Source organism: Fulmarus glacialis, unplaced genomic scaffold (genome assembly GCF_000690835.1).
Source record: "Fulmarus glacialis isolate BGI_N327 unplaced genomic scaffold, ASM69083v1 scaffold42627, whole genome shotgun sequence".
NCBI classification, from domain to species: Eukaryota; Metazoa; Chordata; class Aves; order Procellariiformes; family Procellariidae; genus Fulmarus; species Fulmarus glacialis.
The window spans coordinates 17,544-42,533 of record NW_009223316.1 but is presented as its reverse complement, the minus strand read 5'-3'; the positions used below and the strand labels follow the sequence as shown (position 1 = coordinate 42,533).

Genomic DNA, 24,990 nt, shown 5'->3' with positions numbered 1-24,990 from the left:
AGCGCGCCGCACACTTCGTGCGACCTGAGCTCCCTGGCTCACCCGTCGGGCTGCAGGGGAGCGGCGGAGGTGCAGAGCACATTCCTTTCTGCTAGCAGGAGTATTGGGAAACACAGTTTCGCAACACACCAGCCAGGGCAGCCAGAGCTTGGCTCCAAGTTACTTTTTCTTTTTTTTTTTTTTAAATGGAAATTAAAAACAAGTATCTAGGACTATATAGAGGGGTTACGAGCATGAATCATGAGCTTGTTCTTTTAATTACTGTTGCATACTTAGAACCTATTCATGTCTTCAAAAGCCTCAAAGGACCAAATGAAATTGTGATACGTCGATTTCAGCCTATGCAAACTTATTTACAGGAAGATGGTTAAAGCATCATTTAAAAGGAAAGGAATATAACTACAACTGTTTCTTTCAGGTAGAAACTGAAAGCAGTATCTTAAACATACCAGGTGCAGAGCACAATACAGTAGCCATGAATGACATTGCACAGAAAACTGAGGTATGTACCAATTTTAAAATAATGTAGTAATTTACGACTGATGCTTGCAAAAAGAGTAATTACAAACAGTTGTAAAAGACAAACAATTATACTGGAAGTTTGCTGGTATTGCTGTTATTTTAAGACAATGGAAGGGCACTTGAAAGTAGCTTAAGGAAACTCTGATTTGATGGAATCTGTGAAATATGTTCTTACAGTTATTAAAAAAAACATGAAGGAGGAAGGCAAAATAAAGGTAACAGAATATGAAGAAACTTTAAATGTTGGGGGGGAAATTCAGGGCAACATTCACATCTAATTCTAAAATGTAAATATTACGCTACTTCAAGTATTTCTTCTTCTACATAGACTCACTGAACAACAGGAACAAAAGCAGGAACAAAAACTATTGCTTTAGGTGGAAAATATGAAACATGGAATGTTTTCAGCCAGTTTTCTCAGCATTACTGCATTGAGAACATTCCTGTAGTGATTACAGTAAAAAGAGAGAAAACTTCACAGTAGTTCTGAAAAGTGGGAAATTCTTTACTCTTTGGACATACACAGAATAAGCATTGACAAAGAACTGTCCGGTAGCCGTATCAATATCAGAGTCCAGTCATCTTGACACTTTATAACATAAAATCACTGGACTTCTGAGTTTCTCTAAATATTAAAAAAGCATATATTAAGTATATAACATATTGGAAGTTTTAAATGAACAAATAATACTATTTAAAAATCATATGGCTGTTGAAATGTTGCAGAAGAAAACATACATACTGTATTATGTGTCTGTGTCTTTATAGCTGTGTTAAATGCTAGGGGTAGAGAGGCTCTTTGGTGATTGCTTATGATTCAAAGCAACAATATAAATCTGTATCTAATTTTTGAAGCCATAGTAATTGAAAATGTACATTCACATAGTTCATATACTTAGTTATGTAGCTATTAATTACAATTACTTATAGCCTAAGTTTAATATAATGCTAAATGTTGGTTTGGATATTTTAGTATTTATTACTATTTATGAACAAATACAATGATGCTTAATAGATGATGGCTAGTGGCACGAAGTTCATAATCCCAAATGTTTTATGTTCTTACATTCTTTCTAATCCAATCTATCGGAGTATTTCTGTCCATTTGCTTCAACTTTCTTTTTCTTATCTTCATTTCTTCTATATCTTCACCAAGATTCTGCTTTCTTCATCTAAACCCGTCCAAAAATCCTATGTGCCCAAGCTTCACAAGGGTGATGTAAAGGATAAATTTGAAGCTATGCAGAAAGCAAGGGAAGAAAGAAATCAAAGGAGATCTAGAGATGAAAAGCAAAGAAGAACAGAACAATATGTTAGAGAGAGAGAATGGAACAGGAGAAAGCAGGAGGTTATTTTCTTTGCAAATATTTTGTGTTATTTTAATATTCAATATTATTTGTGAAAATCTTTTCACATTATTTTAAGATGATGATATTGGGATTTTATTTAAGGTATAAAGACAGTTTACTTTCTGTGTTCATCAACTAGATCAAAGAACTACTCGGATCTGATGAAGACGATGACGCAAAATCATCTAAAATAGAAAAAGGCTACGTTCCAAAGCTAATAGGTAAGGGAGGCCTGATTTTAAAGGCCACTAGATAAATATTAGATGTAACTACTGAACTGTGTGTTTCATATTCACAGGAACCGTTAAAGGCAAGTTTGCAGAAATGGAGAAACAAAGGCAAGAAGAAGAAAGAAAAAGAACGGAAGAAGAAAGAAAGCGCAGAATTGAACAAGATATGATTGAAAAAAGAAAAATTCAAAGAGAATTAGCAAAAAAAGCACAGGAGGTATGTTCATCTGATCACAATAGCCAGGTTGTAATTGTAAACAAGCAACACAAGAAAAAAAGTTTTGTATTGATCAGAAAGATTTGATCTTAAGATTTCTGATAGTGGTGATTTACATGGGAGATATTCAATAGGCTGGAAGTGGGAATAATGTTCAGAGAATCTTCATCTTCACTTCTTTACGGTAACAATTTTTTAAGCACTGAACTTGAGTTACAGATGAAACCAGGCAGGCATAAACCTGGTAGGAATGTGAATCAGGCACAAATTTTGGTGTCATACGCATACAAGAGTTTATAGAATTTACTAAACTAATTTAGAAATGCTTCTTATATTTTACCAACCCTTACTTTAGACAATTTTTGCTTATACATTAGTGAATGCCGTTCAGTGATAGATGAACTAAGGCAAGCAAGAAGAAATAGGAAAGTGCCATTGGCAGGCAAAAATGAGAATATACTAATGCAGTGAAAATCATAAATCATGAAGATCAGATCATGTTTTATTCCTTTGCCACTCTGTGAATCTTTATTGCATATATATCTGAACAGACTCCAACTTTTGTTGATGCCAATAAAGCAAAGTTTGTCTTTTGTAGGATTTTGCATTGGGGTATCATATTTAATTCCTTTTGTAAGTGTTCTTCACTGCTGCAAATACTGCAGTGAGAGTGAACATCTAAATGAGAGGCTAGAACCATAAGCGGATTTTTATTTAGCCAAAAGATAGCAGTACTTAATTTAGGTTTGGTTTTGTTGTAAGAAAAGAAAAACAGTGCTATAGGAGGAGTCAGTTTTCAACAAGGATTTGGATAGTATTTTCTACTAAGACTTTTAACATTGTTAAAACTTTTAACTGGAAACGTATCTAGCATATATTTAACCTACTCTGAAAGGCAGAAGTACATGCCATGAATTTTGCAGGAGTTGAGAGGAGGACAATGTCACTTGAATCAGAAATAATCAATGATCTTGCTTTAGCTTTTTTTCTTTTTACGCAATTCTGGAATGCTTAAATGAAGAATGGACATCTAAAGTACTCTTCTCAGTTCATCACTGAAGTGTTAAGAACGCTTTAGCATACTTTCTGTATGATGTTTTATGTCATGTTCCCTCTTCCTCAACAAGCTAACCTATCTGAAGTATTCCAGCAAAGGTTCAGTCATTACCATCTCTGTGAATTTAAATGCTACATACGTATCACTGATACAAAAAGAATTTCCAGTTCTATGTTTGCAAATCTAAGGCAAAGAGCCAAAGTAATGTAATCATATGAAATTCTCATTTAATAGATTGATGACTTTAACAATACGGGAACTGAATCAGCAGCAGAGGTAATCAGATTTTTTTTAAAGAAATGTTCACCTACATTTTTATTCACTTTGTTTTATTATTGTAATTTGGGCTGGGAAAACTTAGAAAAGGGCACACAAATACCTAATTAAAATTCAACCAAGAAGCTAACAAATTTTTAAAGGATACGGAACTATATGTCTGTACTTGAAGTGAATTTATTTAAGTTTGTAATAGAGTCTGCACTGTGAATACTTCGTGGTTAGTTAAAAACATCTAAAATGTAAATATTCAAAGCCACCAGAATGATTTGAGGTATACTGGCAATGATAATCTAAGTCCCCTCGCTTTGGAAAGTATCATCTTAAAAGCTCTTTGCCTTAAACTTGAAATTAAAAGGGGATTCTGTCAATATACAGATGTCTGAACACCTTCCTCAGTTATCTTTTTTTTACCATATGAGTTTGGATTTTAAGTCTTGCAAATAAATGTTTAATTTCAAAAAGCTAGGTCCAAAGGTCCTATTGCCTTTCACTAATGCAAGAAAATCACATTCCTACTACAATTTTGGAAAGACAAACAAACAAACAAACCCCCATTAGTTTTAAGTTATTTGACAGTATCCCTGTTAATCATGGTATTTTGTGAAAAAACCTCGGTAAAATGTATTTTGGCAAGTAAGTTGTGAAAATAGTTTTGAAGCAGCAACATCCTTCAAAAAAATTACTCTGCCTGACAAATTACATATTGCTCTCTAGAACGACTAGCTTATTCAACTGCAGTATATTCTTTACTTAGTAAATGTAAGACTGGAACTAGAGTGTGGCTACAATTGCTACGTATTCAAAATTTCACCTGTTCTCCAAACCATGAATATTTATAACTAACCGTTAATGAAAATATGTAAAGAAATTAAGAAGTTTGCTAGCTGTTATGTTTAAAATATAATTCAGCCTTGATGCTCTTCAGATATTACAAGAAAACTAGTGACTGCCTCACGCAGATGGGTTTATTCTTGTTGTTAATACTCAATACAAGTAATTCTTTTGGAAGCTTTGGTGCATAAAGGTAAAAACAGCAGTTTCACTAAGAAATGAGTCTATCTAGAAGTTAAGCTTTACGAAAATATAATAAATATCTTTTTGGACAGGAAGGGGATGATTCACTGCTAGTTACAGTAGTGCCTGTAAAACCCACCAAAACACCTGGGAAGATGAAAATAAACTTTGAGAACACAGGAGATGAGAGAGCAGAACAAAGGGAGAGACAGGATGAAGAAATGAAGCGAAAATATGAGGAACAAAACCAATTCCTTAAGGAAACCAAGTGCCTTTCATTTGTCATGGTAAACCACTCATCTAAAAATACCTAAGAAATAAATACCTATTATTTAAGATATAACTATTTCATTTTTCTTACACAGGGTGAAAATGAAACACAAGAGCCTCTGTCTCCTGGGAAGCTGAAAGTGACATTTGAAGAACTTGAAAGACAAAGACAGGAAAATCAAAGGCGGCAAGCAGGGGAAGAAGCAAGGCAGCGTTTAGAAGAGGAGAAACGTGCCTTTGAAGAAGCTAGACAGCGAATGGTAAATACATATTTTGTTCATGTTGTTACAGAATTTTCGCATAGGATATGCTTTTACATTCTTTCCTGTATCTGATTCTTCTTTTTTCTTAAACTACATTTCAAGCTGTTAAGAGTCTGAAAATTGTATCACCATTAATTTTTGAAAGACGTATTTTTGACCTTAATTCTAACTCAGTAACCACACTGGCATAATGCTTTAGACATTCTTTTAGTAAATCCAGGAAATTTATGTGTTTTAAATTTGCCAGCAATCTTAGCAGGTTTTATATCTACAGTTTGTAGTTCCTTAAGCTGTAAGTCCTCAAGAAGATAATTAGTCTGTTTTGTTCTTAAATAGCGCTTCAGATGTTTCAGCAACCAGTTTTTGATGAAAACATTCTGTAGTAACAGAATGCTATTTCTTATTCCCGTATTTATTTATAAATACAATAGATAAATAACATCAATTACAGCTTTCCTCTTATGAAGAATGGGAAAAAAAACAGGTCAGCTCTCTTGTATGTATTGACATAAACAACAATATACTAGAAATTACAAGATGAAGCCCCCAATTGACAGAAATGTAGCTCACAATTCCTGTTTTATATTACTTGCAAAACTGCCTCCATATGTGTTCTTTATCATAATCCAGATTTATTCTAGATCAACTATAAACAGACCTCACTATAGTTTGTTCTTTGATCATACTAAAGGAATCATACACTTATAACATAAGATATACCAGATAGTTTAGTTCTATATTTCCTCACTTTACTATGCTCCATTTCCAAAAGCATTTTTTAAGTTCTGTATTTAAATACTTTCCCCTGTACAATCATGATCATAATGACTTTGTTAAATTCACATACAAAGAACATTAATGAGAAACGAGATTTTAATCCTCCATGAAATGTTTGAAAAAATTATTTCTAGGAATTTGCTAACTTTAACTTAAAAAGAGTATAAATATGAATGGACATTCTTGGACAAACAGCTCAAGATCACCATGTTGACTATATTTCAAAACATTCAAGAAATTGATATTCTCCAAGGAAAAGAAAAACAAAACAAAACACAGAACCTCCAGAAAGCTAAAACACTGAAATTCCCAACTGGCCCAATTTGAGAGGGTTCTAGGTTTAGGCAGATACCCAAATTGTAGTTTACTCCTCCACCCCCACCTCCAATAAATAACTTAACCTTTCTGCACCAATAACCTTGACATTATATGTCAATAATGCACTTTTTTCTTCTTATTTGGGAGTGGGCAGGGGATACTAGTGAAGGAGAAGAGGGAAGAAAATGAAGGAGAGAGAACTTCATGAAGTCACTAGCCATTCTATCTGAAGTTTTGTTCACATCTCTCACCCTTATGTATATGCATTTATTAACCCAAGTAATATGAAGTAACTTACAAATTCTCTATTTCAAACGAAATTTTCTAACATGCAGTTTTACATGATATCGGTGGTTGTCAAAATTTGAAGTCAAAAGTTTTCTTAAAGGAAGAGTTCAGCATTTAATTTCCTTCAATTCTTTCTTTTTTCCCTATGAATTCCAAGTAAAAGTTTTCTGTAATTCCCTTAACTGGCTACCCCACATACCAGTCCCAGGGCTGCTTGCAGTATACAGAAATCTGGAATATGAATACTATGACAGTTCCCAGTCAATTTCCTCCATTAACAAATAAAGTACTCTGAGATATCTTCTGAAGGTGGTTTGCTCTTTTGTTCTTGATTGCAGTTTGCAAACCACAGGCTTCTCTTAGCAGGTAAGCGTTCACTGGAGACAAGCAGTAGTGAAGAGATCAGAGTATCTCAATTCCCTTTCTTCAGTGATGATTAAATGTCTAAAAAGAAAACAAGCAAAAATTTCAGTCTGGAGTAATAGCAAAATGTTAATTGATTTAGTTTTGCTATAAAACTCTACAGCATTTTTTTAACTGGTAAGTGCATTGGTGAAAACAATTTATATGCAAACAAAAAGACTTGATGGTATAAAAGTCTATGAAAGTGATGTAAAGAAAGTGAATAGGGAGTGATTTACAGTAAAGGATCCAATCCTGAGACCATAAAATCTGTACTTAATTTTTCCAGCCTTTTCCTGATAACACATTGTTCTTTGAATTACACACACACAACAGATTTTTAAAAATTGTAGGAGTTACATACAGGATACTAAAATACATTTCTTTTCTCCCTCCCCTGGCTAAAACCAAGACTAAAATGTTTCTCATAGGAACAAAACTCTTGATACATTTTTTCCCCCCAGGAAAAAAAAAAAAACACATTTATAAAAGATCAGAAAGGAATTAATGGAGTATTTATTTACTATAAAGAATATTTTTGTTTGGATAAGTCCTTTCTATTTTTTCCTCTCCCTCTTCTCGGAAGATAAATGAAGATGGCGATGAAGAATCTGAAAATTCTGTTAAAGAATTCCGTCCCGGTAAACTCAGACTCAGTTTTGAGGAGATAGAAAGACAGAGGAGAGAAGAGGAAAAGAGGAAAGCAGAAGAAGATGCAAGACGACGCATAGAAGAGGAGAAGAGAGCATTTGCTGAAGCAAGGAAGAACATGGTATGGCATTTTTGTTTAGTATATAGTTTAATTTTTACCTATGTCTCCAATGAACTAGAAAGCAGCTCTGGGAAAAAGCTTTAAATACAGTTAAGAATGCATGCTTCAACTCCTTCATTAATTAGTTCACCTCACTACTTATTAGAAGGTAGGGGGTAAACTAATCAAGTTCTTTTACCAAAAATCATCACAGAACAATCCCTCCTCACAGCAAGCTTAGAAAGGATTTCAAATAAGTTAGTCAAAACCAGATATTATGTCCAATGGGTATTACTATGCTAGATGCAACAAATTTGGAAAGCAAAATGTTTTCACAAGGAGGGTTTGTTGGTTTTTTTTGGGGGGGAAGAGCAATTCCTTTTAATTCTCTAAGTTTATCTCTCTACCTTTACAGGGTGTCCACCAATCAGCTCTTCCTAGCTAAAGCATAATTAATGGCATCCTAGAACATTGCTCACCGCAAGTACAAATTTTGTAGTCACCTGTGGCCCCTTAGGAAGGAAAAATTAAGAAGGCTGAACTCAGCTAATTGATGGTTTTATTGTATTTCATTGCTTGTTCGGAGAAACAAAAGAAGTAACATGTGGCATTTACCATTAGAACAATTCGTCATACAGCACTTCCTTAGACAAATACAGATCTCCGTGACATGCAATAACTTCTACAATTTGAGTTAAGATTATATTGAAGACAAATTTTTAGGGACCTAGAATTGATGTACTAACACTACCTGAAAGCAGAGAAAAGATGCCTGATTTCAGAGGGTTGCAACAACATTATTTATAAAAATAACCAGCATGGAGCTTTTCACTGTATTCTTCATGCTTATTCCAACAATTTCAAGTTTCAGCAGGCTTTTGGATATAAGCCAGTTACTTATTAGTGGATGTTAGGAAATACAGTATTAAATTACACAACTACCAACTATAACTATTATTTTTTTCAAAAGGAAGGGCAAGACACGCCATACAGAACTGTGGAATAACCTGCCCATCTGGCAGTTTCTTCCTACATTCCCCTCTGTGGTTTTATTGGGAAAGACCAACTGCATGCCTAATAAAATTTTCTTCATCATTCAAAGCAATGCTTTTGAGACAAATTAAAGCTTTGTATGACTACTAATACTGCTAGCAGTGCTCCCTCTGCCTGAAAATTGGGCCAAAGACAAGACCTCTACGCTGAAAAACTACCCAAAGAAACTACAATGTAAAGTTATATTTGATATTGTACTGGTAAGCAATTACGGAAAATAGTGTCTGTCCATATCTCCAAAGAGAGAAAATAGAAGCTAAAGCCACTAGAGAAAAAAAAAAAAAAGAGTGCTGCTGGACTTCTGCCATTAGAATTTTTATGAAAAACCAGCAGACAACTAAAGGAAAGCAAAGAAAGTACATGCTGTCTTCTGTTTTTTCCTGCTTTCTTGAGAATGTCTTTTTTCTGCCTCAATGTAGCAAAGTGTCCGGGCAAGAAAAATCTCACTGATTAAACAGGGTTTAATCCATTAGATATAGCACAGAGTCTATGATTGCACTGCAACAGCAATCAGCGAAGATGTTCAGTAATTTAAAAAATTAACTGAAAATGTATTTTCAGCATATATATTTGAAAATTTTCTGTTAATTAGCATCCTGAATATGAACACCACATTTTCTATTGCTTGTAACAGAAAATATAAGCCCATGCTATCCCCATTTTCCACAGCTACACAATGTAGCAGCAATGCAAATGTGCTTTTAAACATTTTAAGAACATACTAATCATCTCTTTCAGAAGTAGTAAAACCTCACATTCAATTTTTATTTAAGCATCTAAATTAAGTAGTTTTTTTAGAACCTTTTCATGTTTATTCATTTTAATTTAGTTTTGAAAGTATACACACACAGAAGTAGTGAGATTGTTGCTGGAAAACACAAACACCACCTCCTTTTGGAAGGCTCTCCGTATTTCACATTTACTTGTGCTACATTTATACTTCCATGCTTCCCACCATCAATGTGATCGCTTTCAGACTGAAGCATTCATCTCCCATCCCTGTCAGTCTCTTTCCATTAGAGACTGCATAAAGAACCTGTCTTAGCACAAATAAAAAAAGGTTCTACTTCGTATCAGTCACTGTTTGCCCACTGAAAATTGGTTGACTGTGCTGCAAACTATGGTTATTACAAGACTATTTCTCACTACCATCTCTTCCCACTTTGCAGAAGAAGTATAGTCTCACTTCACAAAATATGGCTAAAATATTTACTGAACTAACCACAAGGGTTTTGTGCATCACCCAATTCAGCTGAATTTTTTCCTGTGTTTTTTAACCAGGAATAAGTTGGCTTACTGTCTTTTCATAACTGATTCAAAAATACAGAGCAGGCAGCTGCTAGTGTTTGCTTATATGCACAGCTTTTCAAAGTTTATACATACACATGTTGATAAATTTTGAATTAATGCTTCTTGTATTCACTTAGTTCTAGATCTTCTTGAAGTGATGAGCATATGAACTAATGCATCACAAGCAAGAGACTCACATTTCTTTGCTAATTTAGCCATGGTTAGCTTCTGAAAACTATGTGGCTATGCATTGTTTTCATTAAAGGAAATCATTTACAGCTTTGTTTTTTGACTCCACTTCTCCATAATGCAATTTCAACAAACATGCTCATATTATGCAAAACGAATGAAGAATGGAAGGAATGGTGGGGCTAAAGTCCAACCGTAAGCTTACTCGGGAAAATCTGAAGGAAATCTATAGTGAATAGCAGTATTTGAGTGGGATTGGGCCAAAAAACTATTGAAAGAGCTGTGACAAATAAAAAGGATATGGACAAAGTAGGTCAAGACAGCAGTACGAACTATGATGGCACAAACAGCAGTGAAAGGTGTAAGTTACAATAGCAGTAAGTAGCAATATAGAGAAAAGGGAGTGCCAAAGAATCTTTTTAAAAGTATGTTTCTGTTTCTTTTTAAAGCTAGTCAAAACACTTTCTCAAATGGAAGTTTTGCTCCTTTAATTCTTTGTAGCATTTGACTGATTACTACTGTTGGGAATGCCTACAATTTAAGGCACGTTGGGCTCAATGTTTGCCACAGGGCTTTTCAAACATGCGCTGATTAAATAGTGCATAAAGCCGCATCACCACACAGTTCTAGATCAGTGTCTGACCTCATCTCACACATTTATCTACAAAATGTTCCTATTGAGTCAAGCTCTGTTAATAAGTTCACATTGTTGCATGCACAAACATACATTTATATAGGTTTTATCAAGAAGTTATTTTAAAATCTTCCTGTGTAACTCATGTCTTGTTACCTGGCCATTTTTGTAGCATACAGCTTCATATTTTAGTAATGCTTTGCTTTAACAAATTCAGTCTGATAAAATATTTGTTCTTACACTTCCTGCTTTTGCAAGTAACAAAAATCACCTTTCCTAGGCCCTACCATCTTCTTATGAATTAGTCTACAAAATAAGTAAACTGCTCATGAATGACCATCAAAGCCCAACCTACTCAAAAGCCTGAGAAGAGGACAGGGAAAGGAGGAAACCCTTGCTGTTGGCTTGTACAAAGCAATGAACTGGCAACGTAACTTCGTATCATCAATTTGTGCACAAGAAGAGTTTCTTGTAGAAAATTCTGTTCAGTTTCCTTACTGGCAATACTGATACTGCTTAAGAACAGGAATATAATTGTTTGCTTAGAAAAAGATTACAGATATATGTACTTCAGCGTTAAGAGCAATGACGTTTAAACACAAGCAATTTGTCTAATGATAGTCTGTGAAGTAAACAGGAATGAATTGTTTCAGGTCCCGAAGCTACATTTAGAGGACATCCTCTCCATCATCTTGCAAAAAAGACCGCATTTTAGTAAACACCTTCATCTTAATTATAAAAGTTTACCATTGTAATAATACAGAGCTAAAGCCAAATACAAAAGCCCACAAACACACTCCCTCCCTCCCAAAACATGAGAGGAATACCCAGATTGTCATACTGCACCTTACTGTACTGTGGCAGATATGGGCAAAATACTTGGTTATCTTTATGTACTAGAAGTGTCTGAGCAACGCTGTGATTTCATCACAGGTACCTTCAGGATGCATCATTAATGCTCTGAATTTCCAGCAGGTGCTGGATGATGAATCACCAGAAATGTTTAAAACAATTTCTCAAGAATCTCTCATACCTGGTAAACTGGAAATTAATTTTGAGGAGTTGCTGAGACAAAAAATGGAAGAAGAAAAGAGACGCACAGAAGAAGAGCGTAGGCAAAAGTTGGAAATGGAAAAGCAAGAATTTCAACAGTTGAGACAAGAAATGGGAGAGGTTTGTATATCAAAAGATGTGTTAAGCATGCTCTGAATAAAAATATAATACATCATTTCAGTTAATTACTAAAATCTATAACATTGTATATAGTAAGATACATACTTTTTATCACTAATCTACCAGGAAAACACTTTTATCCCTTGCCACCCTTAAAGTAAAAACACAATTTCAAATTTGTAATTTATTTTACAGTCACTTCTGAAAATTCTACAGTATTACTAAAACGATTATGTAGTATTTCCAATATTGGGAGAACAGAAACATCTAGTTCCCAAATGAAAATACAAAGATGAAAGTAAGAAAGAGCAAAATTCTTGCTTTTCCTCCAGGGAACGCTGTGTTAACTAATTAGGAAAGAATTACAGTGGCCTCAACTTATTTCTTATCAGTGTATCAAGAGTTTGAAGACTGTCACAGTTGATTTTAAAGATCACACACAAAATTTGCTTTGAATACCAAATGTCCAAAACATCATGTTCATGAACTTTACACTTCAATTTCATGTGGTGTGGGTGGCAATTCTTTATTATTCCCTTTTGAATGTTAGATGACTACGTTTATTTATTTATTTATTTATTTATTTTTGTTAAGCGAAGCTAGAGTGAGTAATAAAGGTTCTAGATTGCGAACTTTTCAAGTAAATTTTGTATTACATCCTGGCGAAGAAGGGAGAGACAGGGACATCCAAATAAAATGCATATACATCTTTACTGTCAGAGGTCATAAAAGGAGGGAGTAAAATATCAACAATTACAGCTTCAGATACAGTTTGACTACAGGATTCCAGGACTGCCATTTCTTTTCCAGCCATGAAATCCTGAAATCTCATTTGCTTTTTACTGAACTAAAAAAAAAAAGTAATAATTTTCTGTTTAACAAAGTAGCTGTATTTTAGAAAATTATTTCATATCATATTGCAAGTCAGAGAGGTAAATTATGAATCCAGGATAACTAAGTTTTTTTGTATTGCTAGGTATCTGGTTTTCTCAGTCTGTGAAGGGTGGTTTGTTGACAGCAATCCTTGAACAAAGGGTACATTGAAGCAAGATATTTTAAAATCTGTATCTAGTTTAGATGTAATACAAATGCAGTAATCCTGAGAATAGCGAGGAAAAAAAAAAGAAATTGGAGGGAAAAGGTCTCTGTCCTGATTTCAAATAACTAAGAGAACTGTTCAAGTGTATTAAATTACACCTATCTGTGGGGAGAACAGGTAGTAAAAATAACTAGGGCATTTTCCATCTTACACGTTCTGTAATTTCTGAACAGCTGGAAGAAGAGTCTGAAACTTTTGAGCTAAGCAAAGAATATGAAGAATTAATAAAGCTAAAAAGAAGTGGTTCTATTCAGGCAAAGAACTTAAAAAGCAAGTTTGAAAAAATAGGACAATTGTCTCAAGAAGAAATACAGAAGAAGATTGAAGAAGAGCGAGCTAAGAGAAGAGCAATGGATGAAGAAATAAGAGAAAGGGAAGCTGAAAAATTTCAAGAGGTAAGTTGCATTCTGTATATGTTAATGATATACTTAACTAGCACACTAATGATCCAGGAGTGGCCAATGCTGCTGCTTTCACCAAAGCTTGCTGTATTTCCAAAATTATTTTCTCCCTTCTTTCCTGTTTCCTCCTTTGGATGCATGAGGAAGTCTCACCTCAGCATCCATAAAGGAAACAGCACCAGTTTATTATCAGTCATCTGGTCAAGCAGAGATCTGTTTTTCTGCTCAAAGTCCTCAATTCAGCATCGTTTTAACAACCTGAAACCTGCCAGCCTGAGGGTTTGAAACATTCATATTTAAGAATTAATCTATTAATCCTCACATGAATTGCTTTTCCTTCTGAACTCTAATTCATTCTCCACTGTATGAACTAAAAAAACCCAAACAGTACCATTTGAAGATCAAGTCTTTTTATCATCTTTACTCATTTCTCAGGGTAGAGCAGAAAAGGATGCCTACTTATCTATGCTTCAGGCTGCAGCCTCTCACATTTTTTCAGAGGGGAAAAACAAGAAATGAAGCCATCAGTCTAACCAATAAATCAACACTATGCGCTGTGACCCAAAACACCAGTGTGAGCTTTCATGACGTCATGTAGCAGTGCAGAAAACCTAACAGTAGTAAGGCTGATCTGAGCTTCATTGAGGTTCCTATCCACAGTAGCCAGTCACTTCAGTAGCAGCTCAAAACCTATCTTTTATTTTTGAGCTTTTAATTTAATGACTGACACTGTAATTACGTTTCTATTAAGGTCAACCTGTGTTAGGTGTTGAAGCTACCATAACATCATGGCTTACCATTGCCACAAGACAGTATTCAACTTCTGTATGACAATAAATCTTTAGGAGTATTTTTCTATATTTTGCCCTATCCCTGGGATAAACTACTACAAGGCTTGTTCTTAAATCCAACATAAACAAACCTCTGACAAAAACAGAACTCTGGGTGGCTTTGCTCAGTTAAGGAGAACTACAAAACTAGTTTTATTACCATACACATTTAAAGGGTAATAAATGAGTTAAGTCCTATTTTTTTTTTTTTTTCCCAAGGATGATGAGGTAGATGTGAGACCAGCCAAGAAATCTGAGGCTCCATTTACTCATAAAGTAAACATGAAGGCCCGTTTTGAGCAAATGGCAAGAGCCAGGGAAGAAGAAGAGCAGAGGAGAATTGAAGAACAGAAATTACTACGCATGCAGTTTGAACAAAAAGAAATTGATGCGGCATTACAGAAGGTATAAATTACAAAGTACCTTTTCTTCAGTCCTAAGTGGCCTTTAACTTAGCATCCGATTACCACTGATGGCAACACTGCCAAAGGTATGAAAGGAACATTATACTTGTTTTAACAGCTGCTGTGAATTGCTGCAATAATGTAAAATCGCTTTTGGTATTTTCACATGTTCTTGAAGAGTATGAGAGGGATACTACAAAGAAAGTTCATCATATCCTTTGAACAGTCTGAAAATGGAATCTACATTTATGCCTATATTTTACCCTAAGATTCCAGCCTCATTAAAAGCCATTTTACTCCCTGTTCCATATCCAGATTCAGTGCATTATGTTATCTAGTGAGGATAGGTGTGGCATTTCCCCTTCTCAGAAACGTGGCAATTTCTCTGTAATCAAATACATATCACTAGCAGTCATACTGCTATTGCCACTTTATATGTTCTAAATCAAATTATTTTAAACAGAAAAGGGAAGAGGAAGAAGAAGAAGAGGGAAGCATTATTAGTGGTTCTACTTGTGAAGACGAGGAGGATCAAGCTCGATCTGGAGCTCCCTGGTTCAAGAAGTCACTGAAAAACACATCAGTTGTTGATGGCGAGCCAGTGAGATTTACAGTTAAAATTACTGGAGAACCAAAACCTGAAGTAACATGGTGGTTTGAGGGGGAAATGTTGCAGGACTCTGAGGACTATCAATATATTGAAAGAGGAGAAACCTATTGCCTCTACTTGCCAGAGACCTTCCCAGAAGATGAAGGGGAATATATGTGTAAAGCAGTCAACAATAGAGGCACATCTGCTAGCACCTGTATTCTCACCATTGAAAGTAAGAGTTAGCATTTTAATTCGCTTAATTCTCAAATATTCTTCTTGCATCTTTCCCATTATGAAAATCTAATTATCTGTTTCTCTTAACCTTTTATTTTCTAGCTGATGACTACTAATGCTCTACTTTAGCTGGAATCTTTCTTCCCCTTGAAACTTTCTTATTGCATCATCTCTTTCTCTAATGGGGCCAACTAAACAAAGCAAGGATATGCATTGATTTGTCATTCCTGCATCAGATAAGAGTAACCTTCAAATTGTGAGTGTCCAGGTTCCTTGCTCAATACAAAATTTAGTATTAAAGGCTAAAGAGAAGGAATCAATGCATGAAGGATCAACTAAAGGAAAAAGCTGAATTATACAGTGCTCCCACATTTGAAGACCAACTGTTGTGTAATAGTATAAGACTAAATACACGATCTGGAAACTTGTGTAGTAGTGTAAATCTATTGCTATATTTTGCATGAACACTGAATATTTAAGCTGTTTTACCTTTATCCCAGAGGCATTGGACTGGCAAAAGGAAATACTTATTGATGATTTTCAAAAACCCCAGTGTACTATTTTTAAAGAATAAAAGATTACATAACTGCTCACTTTTGTTGTTTTGTTTCGAAGAGCATTAGTTCTTTTGTTTTAAAATGGACTTGCATTTAAACTGTTACGCTCTTATCAACCTATGCAGTTGATAATCCAAAAGTAAAAATAATCTCAGTAAGGCTTGTAATAGTCGTTATAGTACCAACATTTGCTTGTAAAACTTCTGATTTTTTCACTGCTTAAATGATACAGGAACAGTTGGTGACAAAATATGAGCCTATCATAGCTAAGTTGGTAGGAAGCAACCTTTAAGAAAAATACTTTCAGAAAGTGCCTAACTTCTCAATCTTTGTTCTCTTTTAATGCAGTAAATTTATTGCTGCATCTCTAAACATGGTCTTCTTAAGGCTACTGTACTATTTTTCTCTAAGTCCTCTTGATATCAACACTAATGTCACTGTGCTAACACCATCTGAATTGTTCAGCTTAAGCTTCTGTAGGAGTAATTTTACAAACAAGAGTCACATTTTAAATTAAAGAACATGTGTGTAAGCTTTAACATAAAGACGAGGCTTTACGTTGCAGCATATTAGATTTATGCAGTCATTTCAAAAAGAAATTTTCCTGTAGTTGAATCTGCTGACTGCTCGTTGTACAGTTACCCATTGGAAGTCACTCTTTTGCCTCAAAAAAATAGTTACAAATTCAGAAACATCTTGAAAAAAATGGTAATAAGCTGCATGACGTTTTGAATAAATCTTTATCCTAACAGCCATATAAATACATTTTACTTCATTTCATGTGGGTGATGTTCATTCACAGAAGTACTAGTTGCTGCAATCTCTCTCACCTGAAGCTGTTATTTCAAACTAACGAAGGCAGGGATAGGAGCATAAAAAAAGACAAAAACATTGCTATTATTATCCATCAGTTTACATTTATTGAGAAAAACCATACAAAAAACATTATACAGTTAACGTGTACCCATATTACATACAATGTCAATGCAAGCTCAAAACCACATTTTTGTAAAGCATTCAATTTACCTCAAGTCCAAGCTGCATCTCCCTAAGACACTGTTCCCATCACAGTTGCCTTTTAAAGCCAATCTTCTTTTTACACACGGGTAGTTTCTGCAGAGAACACTTTTCTCAGGACGAAAAGGCATTTCACATGCACGCAAGAGAAATATTTGTGCATACATAAGAGTTTTATATGCTATTACTAGGGAAGAGGGAATCCTGTCAACTGTATGCTTTCTGAAAAGCCCAGTCCTCCCTTCCTCCCCCAACTTCCAGAAAAAAGCAAAATAAAAAGCTTTCAGCATGCAATGGAAAACTTAAAAATTACTTTGGAAGAGAACAGGGGAGAAACAATTTCTATCATCCAGTAAAATACCACTAGTAAAAAGATGAAATATTTCAAGATAGGCTGTGCAAGTGAATAATGATCCTGTCTGCCTGGACAACTTAAATAGATGACTTATGATCATGCTAAACTGAAGATTATCCACCTGACATTTTATTTCATGTCCTATTAAAGTACAGGCTGCAGAAAGGGATACGAAAATGCTTTTCCTACTTCGAACATTTTGCTTTCTTTTTAAACTTCTCGTACTCTTCACATTCTACTTAATTTGTGGAACTCTAAGAAGGGGGGGAAGCATTTAAAGAAGGAAACATTTAAAGATGTCTTTTGGACAAGTTCATTACATTTCTAAGGAAGTCCAGTTATCTTTTTGGATCAGGATAGTTCCAATAATCTATTTTCTGTTCTCCTAAGAACTATGAGTTTGGAAACAGAGTTGAAAAATAAACACTATGCTTAGCACAAAATAGCATGCTTGTAAGCCCAGCAGTGAGAAAGCTGGAAGTCAGTACACCTCAAATGCTACATACAAGAACATGTCATCTTCCACACACTAGCAACATTCCAATAAACTGACTTTTTCTTCTCTATCTCCTCCCACTGTCTAAATTTACAATTGAAAGACTGTTAAGATATTTTAGCAACAACAGTTGAAGAAAAAAGTATCATGTAAAAGGAAGTGAACAAATGACTCACCCCAACACTAAATTCACAGTATCAAAATCCAAATGGTACACACCTAACCTTTTCTCACGTCAAAAATGGAGTTACATATTAAACTACAGATGAAATATTAAGTGGCTTGAGAAACTGAAGCACAACTACTAATTTAGTTCAAAAATTCAATATATCTAAGCTTGGCTGTTTAGAAGAATATAAATTAGAATAGATGGTTTATATTATTAAATCACAGTTTAAAAAAAACTTAACAGATTATGGAACATTTATGGTCAAACAAATAATACTTTAAAGAATGAAAAGTGATCAAACCAAAAATTATACCCTACACCATTATGTATGGGATACATTTCAAATCTGTTATGTTTTTGCCAATTTTACCTTCTACATGGAGCCCTTCTATGGTCCATGCTCATCGGCTCACCAATGGCATACACTCAAAGGATTCCTCTTTACTGGTAGTAACTATCTCAGGACCTGATTCTATGAGCTATGATTTGGTGCTTGCAGCATCTTCAGCACTGTGTGTGAAAATGAAGGCAGTATTTTTGAATATTCTTCTTTGATGTACAGATAAGCAGGACTTTTGAAAGAGGAGCAGCACATTTTAGAAACAGAATAATCAACAAAAAACCAAATAGATGCTGCTTTACTTTAAGCTAAAAAAAAAAACCAAAATAAAAAACAAACAACAAAAACCAGAAACAAAAACCTGTATACCAGACCATCTATAAGACATACAAACATTTTAAACTATCAAAATATACAGCAATTCAGTTAAAGTATCAAGAAACAGGATACACTGACTGCTATATAGATAAAAGTATTATTTGCTGTACTGTTAACATTTAATTGGTGCACATGCTTTTTCAGTTAAAACATACTAATCTGGAACTTTAGAATCTGTTTTCCTACCATGTCAAGTATGAATAAGTAAACTAAGTTATCTAAAAATTCCACTAACACACTATAACTGTAAGACAAGTTATCAAGTTCAGTGATAACAACAAGAAGTCATATTCTTTATATTTAGGTCTTAACGGGTTTAAGTGGGAATAGTGCCCTATTATAAAAAACATTTGTGAAGGCTGTTGACGTTTCTAACCAAAGTAATTCCTGCATATTTAAAGGTTTTGATTCTTTAATTGCAACAATTAGCTATTTGAGGAAAAATAACAAAAATTACTTATTCTCATCAAGTTTAATTACTGCAATCTACTCATCTTTTCTAAAAAAAAAAAAGAAAAAAAAAGAAAAAAGATACATATTTACCTAGAAATATAAACAGTTGTTTAAAAACTTTCCACTGAAATGGAACCGTGAGTAACAATGCATTTGGGGAAGCAGCAGATTGCTTTTCAATACACAACCACAAAGATCTCACAGGGACAACATTAATGTACTGAAATATATTAATTTATATACTTCCTTAGGTTGTGCTTACCTGTTGCTTTTTTGCAGCAGAACCTAAGGTGGAAGGTCTGGGAAGGCACTGTGAAGTATAAATAATTGCACTGTTTGCAATTAATAAAGATTTTATACCTTAAATGAATCAAAATCAACAGCCTCCATTTTGTGAATGATAAGAATCCAGTGAATTTAATTTTGCTCAGTTTAGTACATAATAAATGCACCATTCTATAAGGTTATCTACAAAATACCATGCAAAATGTCTGAACTATTAAACTTCATACCCTACACTAAAGATAGCAAATACTGTCCTAGCCTTTTTTAAGCTACCAGAATAATTCCTAATTTTAAAAGGGATAAAAATAATTCCTTCTAATTCTACAGCACAATACATACATTGCTAATTACCTGAATAAACTACTTCAATTTTCAAGCCTTAACTTACTTCTCTGTGCAGCCACCCTAAAAAAATTTATTCTGAAAGCAACAATATGGTTCCAAAAGATAAAGCAAGTAACAGTTATAGAATTATTTAAAACATACCTACATCACTACATATCTGCAAACTATCTGAAGACAAAGACAACTTCTGTCTAACAAGTGGTTCCAAAGACTTCAATGTTACGATACGCATACTTTAAAACACTGAATGATACAGCTGTCTCAGGAGTACTATTACTCAGATAAACAGAAACATGATCTTCTTTAGCTATTGCTAAACGTTTCAGGAATACTTACCCACAAAAGCTCATATTATGTGTATGTATATATATATATGCAAACCTAGGTTTCTGAATTAAGAAGCAATTATGATTTCCTAAGATATCAGCACTGTATTCCAACATAATAGTCACACAAGTATGGCATTTTCATTATGTGGAACATTGACAAAAAGATACTGTTGCAGTTCATCAATTTGTCATTCTGATGTACTTACAGTGCAATGCTCCTTGAAGGAACAATCAAGGATGATACACAGCACAGTCCTCCTCACCCCTATAGAGCTAGTTCTATACTGGCTGGATCAAACCTGCACTTCAACAGACAATGGCAAGACAGACTGTATTCCATGTAGTCTAATATATGCAAAGAGCCAATAAATATGCAAAGAGCAAACAGGATTTCAAGAGAATCAGATTTTTAGTATGAGCATTAGAGCAATAAGAAGTTTCAAGTATATATATAAAAAAAAAAATAAATTGATTCAAATACTTGAGTATTTACAAAAACAGAAGTTATCTGCTCTGCAGGAAGTTCTCAACCACTCCCCACCACTCAAACAAAACAGCGTTTTAAGGACAGATGCAATTTTTGTAACTACTATGCATACCACATTGACTTTTCTACACTGAATTTTGAAGTGGACTACTTTAAACTGAAGGCTTAAGCACATGACACTTAAAATAATTTTATAACTAGTCTGAAAAATCCATAAAATAGTTATGCAGGAACAGTTTTGAAGTATTCAATTAAGAACAAAAGTTATCTGTTACAGCAGCTGCACAGGTCTGAAACAGTGGTCATGTATAAAAGGAAATTTCACTGTTAATGCAATGGAAGTATGCCAAAAGATCACCTTCTTAAACACATGCAGTTTTAATCAAATAGAAAATTAAGGTATCAAGATTACTGGTGCTAGGCAGCAAAATACAATGAATGAAAGAGATCCTCCATCTACAACTATTCTGCAAGAGGGGAAAAACATGCTAATGACAAGTCTTTAAACTCAACAAAGTTTCATGGGGGGGGAAAAAATCTCATTTGTGTACAGGTACCTTGATTCAAGCGTTGCAAATCAATCCTATAATTCTTTATATACCCACATATCCAACTTACCGACACAGGAGGTTTCATATTATTTATTGTAAAGCACAAAACAGGCATTTTAAAAGTGATAAAGTATACATTGAAAAAGTACATTTATATCACAAAGCATTGACCACATAATTGCAAATACATTTGCTGGAATGTGTACATCTACACTAATACTAAAAACAAACCATTTTTCATTTCTACACAGAAATATTACCTCCTATCAGTAGTGATAGATATTTTGTACATTTTCAAAAACACTATTTTTTTTTAACCAAACAAAATTAAGATCTTCATCAAGGCGTCTGCATCCATACATTTAACAAAGGTTTTTTCCCCCACACAATGAAGCAAATACTGTATTGTCCACTTCTTATTATTGGCCCTGTGCAGAAGAGATACATAAGAGATACACAAAAAGTTAAAGAAAATCCTTTAAATCGAGCTAACTCAGGAGTGAAGCCTTTAAGAAAGAAAAATTGGTTAATGTAAATGGTGGTGGCTTCTTGCATGGTTTTCAAAACCCTGGGAGGAGAAAGGTTTTCTTTTTTTTAAAAAAAAAACATAATCACCAAACATATGGATAGATACAGAACTCAAGTTATCAGGTAAACAAAGTCATCTATTAATTATTCTGATAGTTATTTTGCTAGAAAAAAGATGCATACTCCAAAGGTAACGAAGCAGGAGACATGCAAAAAAATATCTGTAACGACTGAAACGTAAGCCAGCCAAAAAACACTTAAACTTTATACCTGTGGTGCTGGAGGATGTTGCGGCATTCCCTGTGGACTTGTCTGAGCGTAATATGCTGCCTGTTGCCTGTAGTACTCAGCCCATGCTGCACTGTAATCTGGCTGACCACCTGGTGGAGCCCCAGCAGGGGCAGGAACTGCTTGACCTACAAGTAATTAAAATTATATACCTTTGTTGTTGCAATAGAAATGAGAAAATTTCAAAATCTCTCTGCCTAACAAATGTCACCTAGCTTCTTGCAATATTCCTCCAAGGCTTTTGAATAATCTTGTGGCTGCTTTTTTTTACCTAACCACTCGTCCTATTATTTTGATGTAATGATTCCCACGTAAAGCAAAATTGAGGAACCATAAGGACAGTTTTTTCCACCTCTTGAATCACATTTCAGAGCAAAAGAATTTAAAGCCTGATGATCTAAACTGACTGGAAAAACCAGTAGCATTTAAATTAAAATACAGGTCAACAGGCAAGATTACTTTTTGTAATCCACCTAGACCGACTTTATCTTATTGTACAGGCTGCATTAATTAATCCACCAGATACCAATTCATTCACTCCCCCAATTTTGGCCTCCTTAATGCAACTGCAAATTACATTTTTCAAAAAGAGCATTAATTTTTGTAAACATTTACTCCACCACAGAATATAGTCCTGAAACTTCTCCTTCCAACCTTTGCTTAAGTTCCGATCCTCTAGAAATAACAGCGTATACACACATATGTGCACGCACACACACACACACTCTCCCCCAGACTTACAGTTAAGAACTACCGGTGCTTCCAACAAAATCAACTTGAAGCTTGAAAACTCTATAAAGGCAATAGACTAATACACAAGGACTCTTTAGTGTATCAGAAAAGAAAATTACAGCCAACTTTTTAGGACCTCAGTCATGCTGTTCTTCCAAGGAAGGTCTGTCGCGGACATCTTTACTTCCTTTTTCCCTTCTCTTATTTCAGAAACATCAAATACACTCCACATATTACCACTATGTTCTTCACTATTTTTTATCTGAAAGGTGCTTTTGCAGTTACCAGTGCAGAATGTACCTGACTATAAGCAGAACACCACACTCTATCCTCATCAGTCCTCACACTTGCATACATCCAGACAGAAGGGTTTTATATGGACTGCTTCATTTTATGTTTACTGAACTTCTAAAACAGAACAACTATTACTACTGTGATACGACATTTTTGTGATCGACATTCTTAAAGGGTTATTTTTTCAAATCAAAGTTTTACAGTCAGAATTGGGATACTATTGAAAAACCACCACCTCCCAAAGTTTTTTCTAGGATACTAGGAAAAACAAAAACAAAACCAGAAACAAAACACCACATCCAATCACACTACACCAAGTAAATCTGAGCAAAATGCAAGCCTGCACCCTGTAGAATTCCATGTGCACCTAATCTTCTGTTCTGCTATCAAGAAAGAGAGGCAGCTTCTGCACAACGAGGGCTGAAAGTTTTCAATCCTACCTGAAACCTCCTCACCTTTTATTTGAATACAAGACCACTGAGCAACCTTCTGGGGAACATGAGTATTAGAGATTCTAATGAACTGTTTTCCAGGGTATCAGATAGAAGGTTGGGTTTGTTTGGTTTTTAAATACTTTTAAACAGAAAATTCACATGAAGAATACTAGCTATCCACACTCCTCTTACATATATGCGTATTCTCCCAATCCTCTCAAAAAAAAGTGTGAGCAGAGAATCTGAACATTTAGCAAAGCACTATCCTGAACGTCTTCAAAATACAATCTTCCATTTTCCAACCCTCTATACAACTTACATAGTTTTTCCACTTACACTGTAGATATATTAAAAAAACCTCTCCATCACTTTTTGGGTTATATAGTAAAGCAATTTTTTTCCTAGAAAAACTTAAATTTCTTCAAATCGTAAGAGCTGAAATCACATTTTACAATTTATACTTTACCACAACTTAAAATTTACATGTCTGATCAATTATTTTAACCAGAATGATCTTTAATGTGGTTACGAATTATCCCAGGATACACTTTTCGCAAGTTCACGATTAATTTATGAGGTAATAATTCTACTTACAAATTGTTTAGCTATGTCATAGCCGCCAGCACAGCTGAACGTCACAGCTAAGGCATTTTTTGTACATTATGACCCAAGAATCTTCTGACACTCAGCCAGCTATCCCAAGGCAGTGTTGAAATTCAAATAATAAATCAAATATAGGAAGTTTAACATCTACTCAAGGATGTCAAACTGCACTTCTGTCCTGAAATGGGTTAGTAAAAATTCAAAGTGTTTTAGCTGCGTCATTCTCCTACTAAGTACTGCAACTAATTCTGAACCTGCACATGGAATTCAGCAGTTTAGTCAAAACTTCCTTTCAGTGTACAGAACTGCACTGAAACAGTACATGCTCATTAATAATCCAGATTCAACTGGAACACTAACAAATAAGATTGACAAACACAGAATACCTCCCCATTATGGAAGGCTAAGAAAGAAAATGCCAGATGATTCTACAGTTCTTCCACTACTCAAAACATCAAGGGTGATTCTAATTAGAAAAAAAAAGTTCTTTGTCCCCTTTCCCACTACAATGCTGAGGAATCATTAAAGAACAGTTCCACTATTTTATTATGAAATCCCTTAACTATAAATCAAGCCCACAATATACTAGAATGACTTTAAGTGATAAATTTACAAACTCCTATAGTGATATATAGATCATTTACTAAAATATGACTTCATGTTTAGAGGGAACTGTTATCCTTGGGAGATTTTTAGGCCCAGTTATGCAAATC

General features: G+C 34.5%; 2 protein-coding genes across 3 annotated transcripts in view; one reads left to right on the top strand and one right to left on the bottom strand.

Annotated features, from left to right (window-relative positions):
- The first annotated feature begins 475 nt into the window (after positions 1 to 475).
- Positions 476 to 16,218, top strand: NEXN (nexilin (F actin binding protein)). 2 transcript variants are annotated; one of them, XM_009581761.1, is made up of 12 exons: positions 476 to 502; positions 1,679 to 1,870; positions 2,011 to 2,092; positions 2,170 to 2,318; positions 3,610 to 3,651; positions 4,761 to 4,974; positions 5,050 to 5,198; positions 7,573 to 7,758; positions 11,879 to 12,076; positions 13,349 to 13,570; positions 14,626 to 14,811; positions 15,274 to 16,218. In XM_009581761.1, the coding sequence occupies exons 1-12, from the start codon at positions 476 to 478 to the stop codon at positions 15,643 to 15,645; spliced, it is 2,019 nt and encodes a 672-aa protein (XP_009580056.1). In that variant the 3' UTR covers positions 15,646 to 16,218. The 2 variants fall into 2 exon arrangements, with proteins under 2 accessions (XP_009580056.1, XP_009580057.1); XM_009581762.1 differs by lacking the exon at positions 1,679 to 1,870.
- A 5,254-nt stretch (positions 16,219 to 21,472) lies between these two features.
- FUBP1 (far upstream element (FUSE) binding protein 1) overlaps positions 21,473 to 24,990 on the bottom strand; it is a gene marked incomplete at its 5' end in the record, with an annotated part of 20,389 nt that continues 16,871 nt past the window's right edge. Inside the window, 2 exons of the mRNA XM_009581763.1 lie at positions 21,473 to 21,826; positions 22,197 to 22,342. Of these exons, the coding sequence (XP_009580058.1) occupies positions 21,818 to 21,826; positions 22,197 to 22,342 (155 nt within the window). The remainder of the gene's footprint in view (positions 21,827 to 22,196; positions 22,343 to 24,990) is intronic.